Here is an 18,366-nt window from a genome sequence, read left to right as displayed (position 1 = left end):
ATATATCGTCTCATTTATCCTATCGTCGAATTTATATTATATATCGTCTCATTTATCCTATCGTCGAATTTATATTATATATCGTCAAATTTATCCTATCGTCGAATTTATATTATATATCGTCTCATTTATCCTATCGTCGAATTTATATTATATATCGTCAAATTTATCCTATCGTCGAATTTATATTATATATCGTCTCATTTATCCTATCGTCGAATTTATATTATATATCGTCAAATTTATCCTATCGTCGAATTTATATTATATATCGTCTCATTTATCCTATCGTCGAATTTATATTATATATCGTCAAATTTATCCTATCGTCGAATTTATATTATATATCGTCTCATTTATCCTATCGTCGAATTTATATTATATATCGTCAAATTTATCCTATCGTCGAATTTATATTATATATCGTCTCATTTATCCTATCGTCGAATTTATATTATATATCGTCTCATTTATCCTATCGTCGAATTTATATTATATATCGTCTCATTTATCCTATCGTCGAATTTATATTATATATCGTCAAATTTATCCTATCGTCGAATTTATATTATATATCGTCTAATTTATCCTATCATCGAATTTATATTATATATCGTCAAATTTATCCTATCATCGAATTTATATTATATATCGTCAAATTTATCCTATCGTCGAATTTATATTATATATCGTCTAATTTATCCTATCATCGAATTTATATTATATATCGTCAAATTTATCCTATCGTCGAATTTATATTATATATCGTCTAATTTATCCCATCGTCGAATTTATATTATATATCGTCTAATTTATCCTATCGTCGAATTTATATTATATATTGTCTCATTTAACCAATTGATAGACTAACATAAACAAGTGCAAACCGGTTTCAGCCGCGTAAAAATAATACAGCTGTATAGAGTATCACCTGATAATTAAGATTTTACATAGAATCTTAAAGTGTGTCTAATAATTTGAACAGGGATGTGTATATTACTTATTAGATGGAAAGCAAAAATATTTATATAGTTTTATTATCATTTTTCAGCTTATCATTACGAAAGTCCTGGAGGAGCTGTCCACACCGAAGTGCATGTCGGTATTGGTGGTAAGTCTGCATATATTCTCCACAATCTACGGTTGAAACAACACTGAATGCAACCGAAACGTAACAACGATAACACTTTTTTTACAATTTGTGCTACACAAAAGAGCAGCAATAAGTTTCAAATGACATCATTCAACATTATGAAGATTGTGCTGCCATCTTTTTATTAGATAGAAAATTAATGCGTTAGAAATCGAAAATTAATCCATTCATATCCGAAGTCAACTTATCAATACATTTTTGTACAGTCCATAATGGAAAAATGATATTTATAATTATGAGCAAAAGCGTTTTGATAATTTTAAATGGTATGAATGTGGAATATGTAAAAATGGAAAATGATATTTAAAGATCCAAAATTTCGACAGCTTTTCCTGACTAAAGTTTTAGGACACCCCCCCCCCTAATATTTTGAAGGTCGAGAATTAAATCTATCGAAAAAGAAAGTGATGTTTCTTCAGAGAAATTACATGTTCATGTCCACTAACTTAACATATTCTTTGCGCGAGTAAATTTGTATGCTTTAAGTAAAAGATTGATTAAATTCGTATTTTAGTTCATAAAAATCAAATTACAAGATCAGAAGCTATCAATGCATTTCTTTTTTTATATTTTGTGCACTATACATTACTATTACGCATTAATTATTATTACGAGTTGTAAATTTCGCTTAGAATTTAAAAATTGTATATGCATTGCAATTTCAAAAACAACGTCTCAAAGAAAAACTATCAAAATCTGAAATTGAGTGAGATTTCAACAGAAAATGGTTTAGTAATGTAACTCTTATTTATTAAAATACATATTTATGCTTATAATTAGTTCAGAAAAATGACTTCTGCATTTCTTTCAATGCATTTCTTTTTTTATTTTGCACACTATACACTACTATTGCGCATAAATTATTATTACTATTTATAAATTTAGCAAAATTAAATATATACGCATTGCAATTTCAAAAACAATGCATAGTCTCAAATAAAAACTATCACAATCTAAAATTAAGTGAGATTTCAACAAACAAAAAAAAAATAATTTACTTGTACTTATTAAAATACATATTTATTCTTATAACTAGTTTAGAAAAATGATTTAGCACGCACTGTGGTTGAATTGAATTTAATGATGAAATGTAAAGATTTAAACCATATTTTTATAAATACAGTACCATCTCGATACAGCAAAAAACTGAAAAATAATTAACTATAATACAGCTAAAACATAGAAATATGTTTAATCTGCATCACAGTTAAGTATCTGTATTTAATTAGTGTACGCTGTGGAAAATCGTAACACAAAAACGTAGTAAATGAATTGACAAGTGCCATCAAGTGCCTTTTATATAAGTTCAGTAATTGGGAGCTTGGACTCCAAGAGGAAGAAAACCAAGATTTTGGCGATTTAACTATGATGTTATAACGACACGTGATTGTTAATCGCGCAATTAAATAATCACTTTTTGATACGGTATATCGGTACAGTTTTATCGTAAATCCTAGTTATTTTTCCTTCGTTTTTATTTCCGCAACGAATATCATTTGGTCGAATGTGGTAATGAATTGTGATTTTATCAAAAACCAAATATTCGGCAAAAAAAAAAAAAAAAAAAAGAAGAAGAAGAAATCTACTGAACGCCGTACACTTGGGGCCAAATAGCAAAATCTTTTAGTGGCATAGCAACACTGAAACTAAAATTTCAATGCTCAGAATAATATTTCCTGGAAAAACGTATTTATAAATTAACACTAAAAAATAAGGCCAATCACAAACGTTTTTGAAAATGTCGAAAAGCGAAACAGAGAACATAAAAATCAATCTTAATTTTTGAAATTTTTTTTTTAAAGCTGAACATCTCAGTTTTTCAATTACCAGAAAAAGCCAAGAAAAAAGAATTAAGTCAACAAAAATGCTATTAAAAATTACTGCGTTACAATGAAAACATGTAAAAAAAGTTTTTTTTTTATTTAAAGGAAATAAAAAGATAGAAGAAACGTTCTTAATTTTTTCAATAAAAATCCTATGCCGAAAATCTCAATTTATATTTTTCTCATTGTCATAATTTTAGAAGAAAAAAAATTGCTATAAAATAAATTTTACTAGTAACTTTATTTTTAAAAATAATGCAGAGTCATAATAAAAATGCCTAAAAAAAGAAAAACAGAAAAAAACAAATTTTTCTTAGTTCCTGAAACAAAACACTAACACTGAAATCACACTTTTCTATGTTACTGGTTATTTATATTACAGTACAGGGAAAGAGTGATAATAAATTAATAGTATGAGACGTTCTGTTAAAGTGCTGGGTTATAATAAAAACAGCAAAAAACGAAAAAACGACAAAATTGACTAGTCTGATTATAATTTTTAAAAAAAAGTAATATCTATAAAAATTCAAAAATAAAAAAAACTTAGAAAAATACATTTCTAAAAAATATTCTGCCGAATATTTGACTGATCATTCAACCAACTGAATTTTTTATAGAAGGGCCAAATACTCGTTACATTCCTAATTTAAATGCAATGCTATTACAACTTGAAAAATTCATATAATGGCGGAAAACGTGAATTTTTAAACTGCTCACTGCTTGTAGTTTAGATTTCAATTTTTTGTTGCTTAAGTGATCTTTTGCGATAAAAAAAGGAAAATGTTTACGATATAAAAAAAATCTAATAACACAAGTCTGCGAAATTGAAGTTTTTGAAAAATACAAGAGAAGTTTTTGCTGATTTATATGTTATTTGATGCGCTGATTACGAAAATGACCTTCATTTTCCCCAATCACATCAGTATTTTTTGTAAAATCGATATAAATGTTTTTACTAAAATCCTACTTGGAAAGGAATTCTCTCAAACAATATTGCATGTACTATCTGGTAATCGTCGTCTTCATTCATTTTGATCTATGTAAAATTTAATCTTGTGAATGTAAATTGATTTTTGAGTGATCGGCAATTTTTATTGGTCAAAATGAATAAAAAATACTGTTGCCAGATCGCACAAGTCACGTCTGGTCGAGAGAAAAACAATTAGTTCTATGTGTTTAAACTTTTTAAAGCAGTTTCCAGAAGAAAATCACCAATATACCATTTTAATCATTTTTTTTAAGATAACTTACGTAAAATTGACGATTGACCAACAATAGCAAATATTGTGTAGGTGTACATGAAAGTTTGAAACAAAAAACAAAACAAACAAGAGAAAAAAGTTTATATTTAAGTACATACTCGTTTTCCTCTGAAACTTATTTTTGATTATCTCTTTTTATGCTAAATCTCAGGTGTATCTCGAGCTATTATCCAACAGTAGTCGGCAAGCATGTTCTTATCCCATCTTAATTGATATTTACGCTCCATATCTCTGATAACTTGATGGAACCTTTCTCCTTATTCTTCGAAGACTGCTCCTAAATTTTCGGGGTAAAAGTCCACATGTGAGTGAAGGAAATGCATTTTCACACTCATGGAGCAACCCAAAGTTTTAAATTTCTCAAGCATTTTCATGACAATATCTTTATAATCAGTATCCTTATAGTTACCCTGAAATTTGCTGATGACATCTTTGAAATCAACCCAAGCTTCTTTTTCCGTGTTCTCTTTTTCCTGTCATGTTAGTCTCAAAATCTTTCTCTTTCATGAGTTTGTGGATATCTGGACCAACAAAGATTCCATTTTCAACTTGGCTTGGAATAAACCTGGAAACTTTTTAAGCAGGTATTTGAAACAATCACCATCTTTTGGAATAGCCTTGACAAACTGCTTCATTACACCTAATTTTATGTGTGGCGGAGGTAACAATACTTTTTTAGATCAACTAAGCTGTTTCGAATACCGTTCTTGGTGCCTGGGTCAAGATTTTATCTTTTCGACCATTATTTTTTAACCCAATGTTCTGTCTTGTCACGGCTGTCCCACTCACAAATAAAACATGGGAACTTTGTATCCACCTTGTTGACCAAGAAGCATGAATATAACTTTCAAATCACCGCAAATGGTCCAACTGTGGTCGATATATTTTATTTTGTCCAGGATGAGAGCCAGGTTTTCATAGCATTCTTTTAAATATACCGAGTGTCCAACTGGTACAGATGCATACTGGCTCCAATGATGAAGAAAGGCAGCTTTTAGGCTTCTTTTGGATGAATCAATAAACAGTCTGCACTCATCTTTATCGTAGATGACATTAAATTTGCTCACCAATCCAGGAACGTCAATAGACCAAGTTCTCCTCTTCTTCAAAGTACTTAATAAATTCCTTTTCTGGATTCCTGTACCAATAAAAAGATGTTCCTTTGACCAATAAGTGTTTTTCTTTCAATATGGAGCCTAACAATTCAGCTGCCTCTTTCGAAAGGCCAGATCTCTAGTCAGATCATACAGTACAACCTGAGAGAAGGGCTGAGGTGAACCGGCTACAGATGGCTTATATTCGATATCGGAGCCTTAAACTTCTGGATGTTCTGAGTCTGAAGACTCTGAAGAGATGATTGGCAATTTAGTTGGAAGCAAAGGCACAGACACATCAGGTCCATGAGGAACGGGGCTTATGGCAGATGGAATGTTATCATGATAAGATATTAGTCTTTGATTTTTCGGTTATACCCAAGAACATGGCAGGAACCAAAATAACAATCATCAAAGTGGTTTGGGGGCTCCCACCACGTCATAGGAATTCCAAATCGTGAAACAGTCATCTTTCCTTGGTACCATAAGCGTAGATTATTGAGACACTGCACACAAACTTTATGAGGAGCCAGTGATTTGTCCTAGTCTCCTAGTTTCATGCCAAAATATGCAAGATAAAGTTGTCTTACATAATTTGTAATGTTCCTCATGCGATTTTTAACAACACTATATTCGCCGCATATATGACAAAAGTCTTCTGGGAAATTTTCACAATGTCTCAAACTCGAACTCCCTATTACACTTGATAGTGTTCCTGAGAAGTCAGCAAACCTAGATAAGAATTCTCGCGAAGCTATTGATAGAGAGAGATTGTGACAGAGAGAGGGATTGTAATCAAACGATGTCATAGAGGAGTATTTTTGTAGATTTAACCAAAGTCGAATGCTGGTCAGGCAAGAAATTCAAAAACACATTTCTTTAAACGTAAATATTCATAAAAAGTCCAGTAAAATTGAATTTTTCAAGAAAACGTGACGTGATAGAAATTTTTCATTATTATTTTTCATTTCAGTAGCAAACAATACATCAAGTTCAGCTATCAGACCCCTTGTATTTTTTTCATCGCAGGCCTGTGTAATTAATAAAATGAAATAATAAAGTACATTACAAAATAAGCATTGGATTTTATTTTGAACTATCACAGTTTTGCTTTTATTTTAGGCTTTTGTTTAAAATCTATAAATTTTCTTCAATTAAAATATTTAATATATTACTTAATTATAACTAAACTTTTTCCTAATTCATTGCAGTTCTTTTTATTTATTAGAATTGAATTCTAAAATGAATTTTCGTATTGCATATGATAAAAAAAATCATTTCTTTTCTTCAATGTTTATTTATTTTGATAAATCTATTGTTCATGTGATAAAAATAGCAATTTTTTTGTTGTAAAAAAAAGTATAAGTTTTTTAATTTTTGAATGAATTCTAATAATGGAACACTACTAAGTTATTGATATTACAAAGTTTATTGATAAAAAAAATGGAGCGCTAATGTTTAAATAAGCATTAGCATGTCTAAATACATGTGCAGCCCTTCATTAGCCAACCTGCTGTGCAAGTGGCCCTTCACTCAAAAAGGTTGTGCACTCCCCTAGTTTCATAGATATAAAGGCTATATTAGTCCCTGCCTAGATTAGAGTTATTATTTGTTTATGTATTTTATTGTAACAGCGATATATTTGTGTTTTGTTTTGTCAATAAGAAATTTGCTGCTGGTCAACAACTTTTCTTTATTTCCATTAAAGAAATACTTAGATTTTAAAAAAATTGAATGTAAAAATTGATTTTATTAATACACACTGCAGTGCTTAAATAATAACACTTGTACAGCCAAGTGTTGCGGATGATAGCTGTGGTAATTGTAGTTATCAAGCATGTCAAACTCCATCTATGAAAGTCCCGCAGTGGACTGATCGTTAAGACACGGTTCCCAGCAGATCACCGAAGTCAAGCATCACTGGCTGCGGTCAGTGTGCGGGTGGGTGACCACTTGGATTAGTCTGCGTAGGGACCGAGGGTGTGCGGTATTGGTCCTCGTTAAACTGTGCTACCGTAAAGTGCTCGACTTCGCGCGCAGGTCGTCGGGCTACCGAAGCGGGGGTGCCATCCCCTCCGCAGAGGATCAAAATTGTGATGGCATGTCTTCGGATCATCCTCAGAAGATGTTTCCCAGACCGTCGCCAATAGCCCATTGTGCAGCTCTAGTGCGACGTAAATTAACAACAACAACAACGACCATCTATGAAAAGGTACCTCATCATAGAATCGAGTCTTATATACTAGTGAATCGGAATTTTGTAGTGGTAGACACACTACAGTTCTCCCCCACCAGAATTATATCTGTTATGAACTGATACCACTAGTGGATTCAATGCTGTTTTGTGAGAAGCCGAGAGAGCTGTATTTAGATCACCCTACTTTTGAATGCAAATCGTGAGAGCAGTATTAAGTTCGCGGTCCCTCCTGTGTTGCCTTTAGAAGTTGAGTGTATACGTTGTGTGCGATCGAGACTGAGTAGCAACAGCGCGAGGAGATGGGTAATGACGAAGTCACAAGTAGCAAGTCAACTGGTCAATGTGGCTCATCCATCGAAGTTCAGATCGAAGTGGGCGTCACTCTCAAGATAGGTATGTTCACATCACGTCCGAAGGTCACCCACGTGGGGAGATTCATAGCGACCATGTCAATAACCTTCATCCATAAAAAGGTACTCCACCATAAAATCAAGTTAACATTTGTTATATATACTAGTGAATTGGAATTTCTATTTTTGTAGTGGTAGACACACTACATTAGCCATTAAAAATGGTTAAAAATGTTTCTTTAGGCAAGTTAATGAAAACCGCTAACTAAATATAAAAATGAACTTTTTTAAATTAAAAATTAATGACAATATTAATTTTAACTATCGCTATTTCCTGACGAAATATCACGATATTAAGATTAGTGTATATTTTGTTGCACTCAATTTCTAAAATTGATTTCCTTTTGTTTGTTGAATTTATTAGTTTAATTTACTTAGTAAATTTTATTTATTTATTTATTAAATTCTATTTTATTTATTTATAGGAGGAGGAGGGACGGGAGAAGCAGTAGCAGGTCAAGCAGGAGGTACTGGTATTCGGTGATAATTGTTATTTTAATAGAAAATTATTCATAATGATTTAGATGACTCTGTGCATTCCAAACTTTGCAACTAATTGCTACTGACAAAATCTGTTAATTTTGTGTAAGTGTTTCATTTGAAATGCAAACAAGAATGGAATACTGCTTTCTCAAAAAAGTTAAGTGGCTTCGAAAATCAACCGCCCCCCCCCCCAATAACATGCGCTAACAAGTTTGAAATGTTTTGAAATATTTTGGGAAATAGGGAAAGTGGATATTAAAGAAAGTTCGTTAAATAGAAAATCAACTTCACTATATGGAAGTTATTTCACGAAGGAATTTCCAAAATGTTCTTGATTCCACGAGGAAAAAAAAATCGCAAAATCGAGAAATTCGCAAAATGGAAGTTCGTTAAATAGAACTTCGACTGTATTTTTATTTTATGAACCTGAAATGCATTTTTTGATATATATTTCCATGTTAAACAATTTTTTCGCTTTTTCCTTTTGCAGCGCCATCTGTTACCAAACAGAAAAGCCTGTAATTCAAATTGGGGTTTATGTATGGAAAATCTGTAACAAAAAAAAAAAAAAAAAAAAATAGAGAAAGGTTGTTCCCACTCCAAACTCGAGGGGTGGTTAAATTTGATATGAATGGATGCATCTTTTGAAATTATTTTACTCCTTTTGTTTTAAATTTTTGATGGGATGCTAAATTTTCGAAATATTTTTCCATTTCAAATACAGTGTTTTTTCACTACCATTTTCTGATTTTTCGGACTCTTTGTTTTTATTTTAGATTAAATTACCTTATTTTTGTTTTATAGTAATAACCAAAGTGTATAACCATAAGATGTTGTTGTTGTTGTCGTGAGCCTCTAAGGCAAGGGGTACGATTTTTCCAGTGGCGCCATCTATGGTCAAAAATTCTACTTTAGCCACACCCATACGTCTCACCCGCTTATAGGGCGGACCCTTTCCTTTAATTCATCTTACCATAAGATAATTTTGTTAAATAAAGATTTTTAAAGATAACAAAAAAAGCCATCTTCAGTTATAATTTGTAGAATTTTTTTTACTTTCTCTTAGGACTTTAAAGATAAAACTACTTATTCAAACTAAATTAAGTATTGCTTATTTTAAAGCCTGAAATTTTTATTCATATCAAAATGAAAATATTATTTTAATATTATTTTAATTTTGATAATTTTTTAAATATTATTTCTTAGAAGTTTATAAAAAAATTATATCTTTTAAATGATTCAGCGAGACAAACAAAATTCAAAAAGATTTAATTTATATTAACGTATTGGAATCGCTCAAGGAACAGATATGAAGAACTTAGGCCAATTTAGAGTGGTATTTTAACATCAGATTGTTTTTAGCAATACTTCTAAATTTGTGCTTAAGAAGTTCCGAATTTTCACAATCATAATGTGTCTCACTTAAATTTCTTTACTGAACAATTAGGAAAATGTGACTTGGAATTATGATATTCCAAGTGTTACATATAAAACTTGAAATTAATGAAATTTAGTTTTTATTAAAAAAAATAGATCAAGCTGATGTTTGTTTTATGCTTGTTAGGTATGAATAAACTAATTTAAATTACATTCCACGTTTCTTCTTTTTAAGGTAATAATAACAATGGATATCAAGGCTACAATAATGGATACAACTATAATGGATACAATTATAATGAATACAATTATGGTGAGACTAATAATAGTTTTCCTACACCAAAATTTGACTGCACTTAATTGTCAGTTGCACTTCATTTTAAAGCATGCCTGAATTCCAGTTCTACAAGATTTGATACTACGAGAAAAATTATCATCCTTCTCATCCTAAGTTACCACACTAATGATGGCACTTCTCAATTCTCTGAGGGAATAGTGCGATCGCTTCCTATTGAGCTAACCCAGGGTCGAATTTCGGCGATAGTTTATAGAAGCGAATTCGGCTGCCCCCTCGAAACCTACCACAGAACTGGCGTAGAATATCCTCATTGATCATGGGTCAAAGTATACCATTGCCACGAAGCTAACCTTGACATTTTTCATGGTTTTCTTCTAAGTGAAACGCAGATACCGGTAGGTTCTTCCAAAAAGTCCTCCACCAAGACTAGTTTGTCCCAATGCTTTCTCTTATCTTCTGGGTTTAGCTCCAAATCATAAGGTTACGAAGTTAAATATTGATAGCCATAAACCCTAAAATGACTCGCCTGTTCCACGCCGGTAATAAAACAAAATAAAATTTAATAACTTCAAAAAATTTTATTATTATTATTAGGGAATATTTAATTTTCGTTGAAGAAGAATAAATTATTACTGTTTTATAGATGTTTCTACTATTTAATTATATTCTAAACTTCTAAACATATTCTAAACATTCAAAACAAATGATACGATACTACAGTATGGGGCAAAAAAATTTGAGACTTTTAAAATTGTGAATTTTTGGTGATTTTTTGTCACCATTTTATTTTGTTTTCAAACGATGTCAAAACTAATTTTTGTTTAAAAATATATTTAATTTACAAAATTTTGATTTTAGTGAATAATTATGACCAGGCAAAGAAAGATTTGGAAAGAAACTTTAATAAGAGTAGGTATTCATGACATACGAAAACGGATAGAAATGATTGAAAAGAACAGAGGTACAAAAAAGGTTCAAAAATAACGGAAGGGTTTAAAAAAGACCAGAGAGGGCCTTTCAGCAAACGATAAGCGTAACACGAAACAACTGATCGGTTAGCAACCTTCCCACAATGGAAACAAACAATTCTAGACCTCGGACTACAAGACAAACCACTAAATGGTTGGATGATAATGAAATAAAATAGCCTGCCCGTGATCCCAGTCACATAAACAGGTTTAAAAGAATAATTATAATTAAAGAAACTGAGCCGCGATGGCTCAGACAAACCGGGTTCGAATCCCAGCACGATACGACTTTCGCATCCGGCTTGCACCGACCACAGTGCTGACGTGAAATATCCTCAGTGGAAGACGGGTCATGAGTTTGAGTCCCCCTGCCGCCAGGCTAACCGTGTGAGGCTCTCGTGGTCTTCCTCTCCATGTAACGCAAATGCGGGTTAGCTCCATCAAAAAAGTCCTTCACAAAGACAAATTTCTCCCAATAATTGATCCAGGAGTTCCCTTGTCCTCTGGATTGGGCTCAAAATAACAGGGCTACGGAGTTGAACATGAGTAGTTGTAAACCCAAAAATTGGGTCGGCTTTTCAACGACGGTTATGAAACCAAATTAAATTAAAGAAGCATTAAAGACAGTAAAAGAATTAGAAGATTTGGCAAAGATAAGAGAAGAAAATTCCGACATTATTAGGTATCTCATAGAATCTGCGCCAAAACTATTTCAAATAGTTATGAATGCTAAAGAAGAAAGAATTTACAACCAATTTATCTGTGTAATGCTGTAAGAAAAAAATAAGATATCTTGAAATGCACTTTAATTTCTGCTTCCATTTTTACTTACAGTCCTTGACTAAATTATTGGACGCACTCTAAGATTCTACGTAAAATCTTAATTATCAGTTGATACTCTATACAGCTTCATAGCTGATACATGAGTGATATCGGTTTGTACTTGTTTACATTCGTGTATCAATTGGTTAAATGAGACAATAAAAAATATAAATTCAATGATTGAATAAATTAGACGATATATTATATAAATATAGAATGTTTAATATATCAGGTATTATATTAGTATATTATAATAATTGGACGCACTGTAGTTTTTTTAATAATGACATGTTTTGCACTATTTTATTCGCAATACTTTTATATTTAAACATACATGTCATGGGTTTTCATTCCGGAGATTTTTCAATCATTTCCTATTAGTATTTGTTTTTAACGTATTGCATTACAATGTTAACCCATTTATATACAAACGTAAACAAGTGCGAACCACGTAAAAACAATAAAGCTGTATAGTGTCACCTGATAATTAAAATTTGACATAGAATCTAATAGTGTGTCTGATAATTTGTACCTGGAGACTGTACTTAAATAAAGTATGTTACGAAAGTCTCAATTTTTTTGCTCCGTACAGTAAGTTCGCCATAATTGGCGAATATTACACAAAAATGGAGGACTTTATAATGCATACAAAGATTTTTTTTTTAAATATTCAATTGGTTTTACTATGAAAACACTTTTTGTTATAATTTTATTAAATTTATAGGCAACAATAATGGTTATTCTCAAAATCAACAGTACCAGTATAGCTACAATAATCCTGTCAGATATAACACTTACTACTATCAAGGAGGTAATTACATTTCTGTCTGTCTGTAAATATATTTGATCACTGTCTCTATTTAAATACTCGTTTGCAAATAATCTAAACATATTAACTTAATAACGGGTGAAAATAATGATGCATAACATCGATGAAATATATCAGGAAAATTTCAAAAGATGTTTAGAAAAATAAAGTAAGTTTTTTTTTTTAAATAAATAAAAATAATAATGTTGAAACTATATGTTTAGAATAATAGTGTTAATGTTACATACAATAATGGGAAATAATCATAATAATGTGTGATAGAGTGACAGATAGAGGCAAGAACGGGGAAAAAATCATAATAACGTATGATAATGAGAAAGTTTCATAAAATAACAGGAAATACACATAATAATTGGCTAAAGTAGTGTTTTCCAAACTTATGATTTTTATGTACCCTTTCTAAATTTTTCGTAACGCTGTGTACCACTAATAAAAAAATGAATGTATTTTTTACTGTAAAAAAAATTGCCTAAAAGTTAAAAATCACAACTGGCTGTTGACATCACTCATTATTAACTGTTAACTCTGCAAAAAAATGGCCAATAGAAAAATACGTAATCGTAAATTTTCATGGCCAACTTTGTTTTTCAATAAAATATTTTTGAAAATTTCATTTGTTCCAACATATTTCGCATAAGAATGAGTACACCAGCTAAACTGTTCCAGTACCCCTGAGGGTACGAGTACCACACTTTGGGAAACACTGGGCATGAGAATAATATATAATAAGAAGAAATAAGCTTAATAATACATAATTTTTGTATTAACAAATAGAAGTAAACAAATAAAAGTAAAGTATTGGAAAAATATAATGCAATAAGGAAGTAGAATAACAAGAAAGCCTAATGAGAAAGTATAATATAATAAGAAAGTATAATATAATAGGAAAGTGTAATAATGTGAAAGTTAAACAATCTAAAAGTTTAATATAAAGTTGAAGATTAACATAATGTTAAGGTATAATAAAACAAAAGTATGTAATATCAAAGTAAAATAATGCGAAAAGGATAGATACATTAATATAAGCGTAACAGTATCGCATTATTAGAAATAATTAATTTTTAAATATATTTTTGAAATATGTATAATGCTATATTACCAGCCATATTCTAAAATTTTTTGAAATCGTGATCAAGAGGTCAAAAATCATAATCATGAATCGTAGTGAAATGACTTTGAACCACCTATTTCTGTGGCTCAACATAGTTGAAAATCATTGTCAACTATCCATATTATATTGTTTTGCAAATCAATAATCTTCTTAAAACAAATTTAATTCGTGACTTATATCAAGTGAATTTAAATAAAAAGTAAATGGGTAAAAGTAATCAAAAGGTTAAAGTAAAAGTAATCAAATTCAAAGTAAAAGTAATCAAAAGGTTAAAGTAAAAGTAATCAAATTCAAAGTAAAAGTAATCAAAAGTTTTATATGGGAGCAAAAATTGTAATTATTTAACATAAAATAAGTAAACTGAAATTTTTCTTTCTTGTCCTAAGTAGGAATTGAATTTTTAAGAACATTTATATTGCTTGTTGACGATCTTTTTCCCACTAATACATATCTAAATACTTTCAGCCAACGTAAATGACGATTCTAATGGAGGACAGCAAAATGGTGGTAACGTTAATTATAATTTAAAAGGTAAATCTCTATTCTTATTCTCTCATAGTAGTATACAGTATATACCAAAAAAAATATCCCTTAATGTTTACATTTTTAGAATCCTAAAAAAAAAATGAAGATTTCAGAGAAAAAGAAACTAAAATAATTGTTGGAATTTGACGAGTCATGATTGACTGAACATGAAATACCGTTTCATTGCAAACATTCATATTTCAACTGGCATGCAAACAAAAATTAATGTTCAGTATTCATGCTTTCTTTAATTGTGAGTTCTCAAGAGCAAAAGAAAAAAAAAACGAAAAACTCAATAGAAAAAAAAACTAAAATACTAGTGACGCAACAGAAAAATACACGAATCTATTGGAGATAGATCTAAACTAAACATAGTAATGACAGTAAATTTTCTACATTTTCAACCTAATACTGTAATTTTAAAATTTACCAAATTTACTATCAATCAGCATGATAATAAAATCTTATTTTACAGATAATTTTGACTAAGGTCATATGCTATGGTAAAATGTCAAAAAAAGGTAAAAGATAAAGTGTTATCGTAAAAATTACGTTATTTTCTGGTGTTCTAAGAGATCCGATAAGCAAAATTATGTTCACCGTATTCTGGTAGTTTTGATTATTCAATATTTCTCAGATTATTGATTCTCGTTTGAAGGGTCAGATTCTCCTCAGAAAATTCTTGTTTGAAGGGAAAAAATTCAATTTAAATGTAAAAAGACGGCGATAAAACATCAAATACTACAATGGTAAATATTTGTTTTTATTGTAGTTAAAAAAACTAATAAAAAGATACCAAAATGGGGATCATAATAATTATATTTAAGTCAAAACTATAGTTTTTGAATACTGAACGATATCCAAATACACTAACTTGGTGTATTGAGTTTAACTAATTTTTTCAAACTACTCATTAACGTTTACGGTTTCTAAATTTGACAATTACCTTGTCAATTCCATGATACACTCTCTTGTAATCTTAATTATTTATTTCTAAATACTTTCAGTTAATGTACATGGAGAAGGCAATGGAGGTCAGCAAAACGAAGGTTACAATAATTATAATGGTAAATACTTACTTTTATTATAATTGAAAATCTAATGGGAGATACCAAAATGGAGATTACAATATTTATATTGCAGTCGGAATATTTAGTTTTTGAATATAGAACAATATCCTTTCAGACTAACTTGGTCTATTGAGTATAACTAATTTTTTCAAACAGTCCATTAACGTCTACGATTTCTAAACTTGACAATTACCTTGTCAATTCCATGATGCGCTCTTTTTTAATCTTAATTATCCATTTCTAAACATTTTCAGTTAATGTAAATGGAGGTTACAATAATCATAATGGTAAATATCTACTTTATTTGTAATTGCAAAACTAATGGAAGATACCAAAAATGGGAATTACAATAATTATATTCCAGTCAAAATATTAGTTTTTGAATATAGAACAATATCCTACCTGATTAAAGTGGTCTATTGAGTATAACTAGTTTTTTAGAACTATCCATTAACGTTTACTGTCTCTAAACTTGACAATTACCTTGTCAATTTCGTGATACACTCTATTGTAATCTTAATTATTTGTTTCTAAATATTTTCAGTTAATGTAAATGGAGAAGCCAATGGAGGTCAGCAAAACGGAGGTTACAATAATTATAATGGTAAATATTAATTTTATCTCGTTGACTGAAAATTAAAACAAAAACAAATGTAATAGGGGGTTGACCAGTCTGACAAATACGTAACTTTTATGTTCACCAAACTTAATTCCAATTAACATGATAATATAACCCCACTTTATTCATCATAACACAAAAGTATTACTATAAAAATTACGGTAGAATTGGATAATTCAAAGAGTTTGAAAACTCAATAAATTTTGCCATATTCTGGTAGTTTTAATTAGACTTTCTTTCTCATTGCATTAACGTTCTACAATCTTTTAACTTTAGTAATTTCCTGTCAAATACATTGTACTGATATTTTTCCTAAAAACCACTTCTAAATAGATTTTTAAAGCAAATTGAGAAGCAAATAGATGATTCCAGAATGTGGATTATAATAATTAAAAGAATGAAAAAATATTCGTTTTTAAGAACAGAATAATATTCTAATGGACGTACTTAGACCATCGGGATAAGCAATTTTTAAATTTGCACATTAAATTTTGTCTATGTATTAATGTTTCTAGGTCATTAAAGTTTGAAATGTCCTCACAAATTCCATGAAGCTTTGCATTGATTTGTTCCTACTTATGCATTTCTTAATACTTCCAGCTTATGTAAATGAAGGGGCTAATGGAGGACAGCAAAATGGTGGTAACGCTAATTATAATTACAATGGTAAATCTATATTTTTATTCTCTCTCAGTAGTATACAGTACATACCAAAAAATATCCCTTAACGTATATATTTTAAAGTCCTAAAAAAAGATGAAGATTCCAGCGAAAAAGAAACTAAAATAACTGTTCGAGTCTGACTAATAACGGTTGACTGAACATCAAATACCGTTTCATTGAGGATAGTTCTAGACTCATAGTTCAACTCGCAAGTAAACTAAATTTGATGTCATGCTTTCCTTAATTGCGATTTCGCAGGAGTAAAAAAAACGAAAAACTCAAAAGAAAAGAAAAAAAATTAAAATCTCAGTGACGAAACTGAAAAATACACGATTCTATTCGAGAAATTAGATCTTAACTTAGTATAGTAATGATGGTCAATTTTCTACATTTTCAACCTAATAGTTTAATTTTAAAATTTACCAAATTTACTATAAACCAGCATGATAATAAAACCTTATTTTACAGGTAATTTGGATTTAAGTGATATGCAATGGTAAAAAGTCAAAAAAAGGTAAAAAGTATGCTATGGTAGTCAAAATGCTATCGTAAAAATTACGTTATTTTCTGGTGTTCTAAGAGATCCGATAGGCAAAGTTATGTTGACCGTATTTTGGTGGCTGACCGTATTCTGGATTATTCATTATTTCTCAGGGTATTGACACTTTGTTATTCTTTAACCAATACATGCTGGTAGGAATGTTCAACGGAAAAGTTAACTTTATCATAGGTGGGAAAAATTAAGGGGCACGAAACATGAGTGAATCGGTGAAAAAAAAGTTTTTTTTTAAAGTAGCCGTAATAATCTTAATTATCCGATTCTAAATATTTTCAGTTAATGTAAATGGAGGTTACAATAATTATAATGGTAAATATCTACTATATTTGTAATTGAAAAGCTAACGGAAGATACCGAAAATGGGAATTACAATAATTATATTTGAGTCAAAATATTATTTTTTGAATATGGAACAATACCTGATTAAATTGCTCTATTGACTATAACTAGTTTTTTAGAATTACCCATTAACGTTTACTGCCTCTAAACTTGACAATTACCTTGCCAATTCCACGATGCCCTCTATCGTATTCTTAATTATTTATTTCTAAATACTTTCAGTTAATGTAAATGAAGAAGGTAATGGAGGTCAGGAAAACGGAGGTTACAATGATTATAATGGTAAATATTTAATTTTATTGTTTGATTTCATTATTCTTGAAATAGTAAAATAAAAAAATGTTCCGTAAAGCTCTTTTTGATATATATGCGCGCGTAGTTTTTAAGTTTTAAAAACTTATTAGCAATTAACATGATAATAAAACTACATTTTACTAATCATTGCACAAAAGTCATTACTGTATTACTGTAGAAATTACGGTAGAATTGGATTATTCAAAGAGCTCGAAAACTCGATAAATTTTGCCATATTCTAGCCCTCTTGATTATACTTTCTTTCTCATTGCATTAACATTTTACGATCTTCAGCAATTTTTTATCAAATCCATAATGTATTGTACTGATATTTTTCCTAGAAAACATTTCCAAATAAATTTTTCTAAACCGAATTGAGAAGCAAATGGACGATACCAGAATGTGGATTATAATAATTAAAAGTATGTTCAAATATTAGTTTTTTAAGAAAAGAATAATAATCTAATGGA

General features: G+C 29.9%; 1 protein-coding gene across 12 annotated transcripts in view; it reads left to right on the top strand.

Moving 5' to 3' along the window:
* Positions 1-18,366, top strand: part of LOC107437419 (uncharacterized) — an 87,124-nt gene that overhangs the window by 11,863 nt on the left and 56,895 nt on the right. For 2 of the 12 annotated variants that reach the window (XM_071182863.2, XM_071182859.2), the window contains exons 3-9: positions 1,052-1,111; positions 8,365-8,406; positions 10,035-10,112; positions 12,612-12,698; positions 14,293-14,358; positions 15,360-15,386; positions 15,994-16,026. In XM_071182863.2, the coding sequence (XP_071038964.2) occupies positions 1,052-1,111; positions 8,365-8,406; positions 10,035-10,112; positions 12,612-12,698; positions 14,293-14,358; positions 15,360-15,386; positions 15,994-16,026 (393 nt within the window). Of the gene's footprint in view, positions 1-1,051; positions 1,112-8,364; positions 8,407-10,034; positions 10,113-12,611; positions 12,699-14,292; positions 14,359-15,359; positions 15,420-15,966; positions 16,027-16,641; positions 16,708-17,824; positions 17,885-18,366 lie in introns of all 12 variants that reach the window. The other 10 variants (XM_071182861.2, XM_071182855.2, XM_071182864.2 and 7 more) reach the window with 7 other exon arrangements.

Source organism: Parasteatoda tepidariorum, chromosome 4 (assembly GCF_982258835.1).
Source record: "Parasteatoda tepidariorum strain Cologne lab strain chromosome 4, Ptep-v5.0, whole genome shotgun sequence".
Lineage (NCBI taxonomy): Eukaryota > Metazoa > Arthropoda > Arachnida > Araneae > Theridiidae > Parasteatoda > Parasteatoda tepidariorum.
This window is presented reverse-complemented; position numbering and strand designations above follow the sequence as displayed.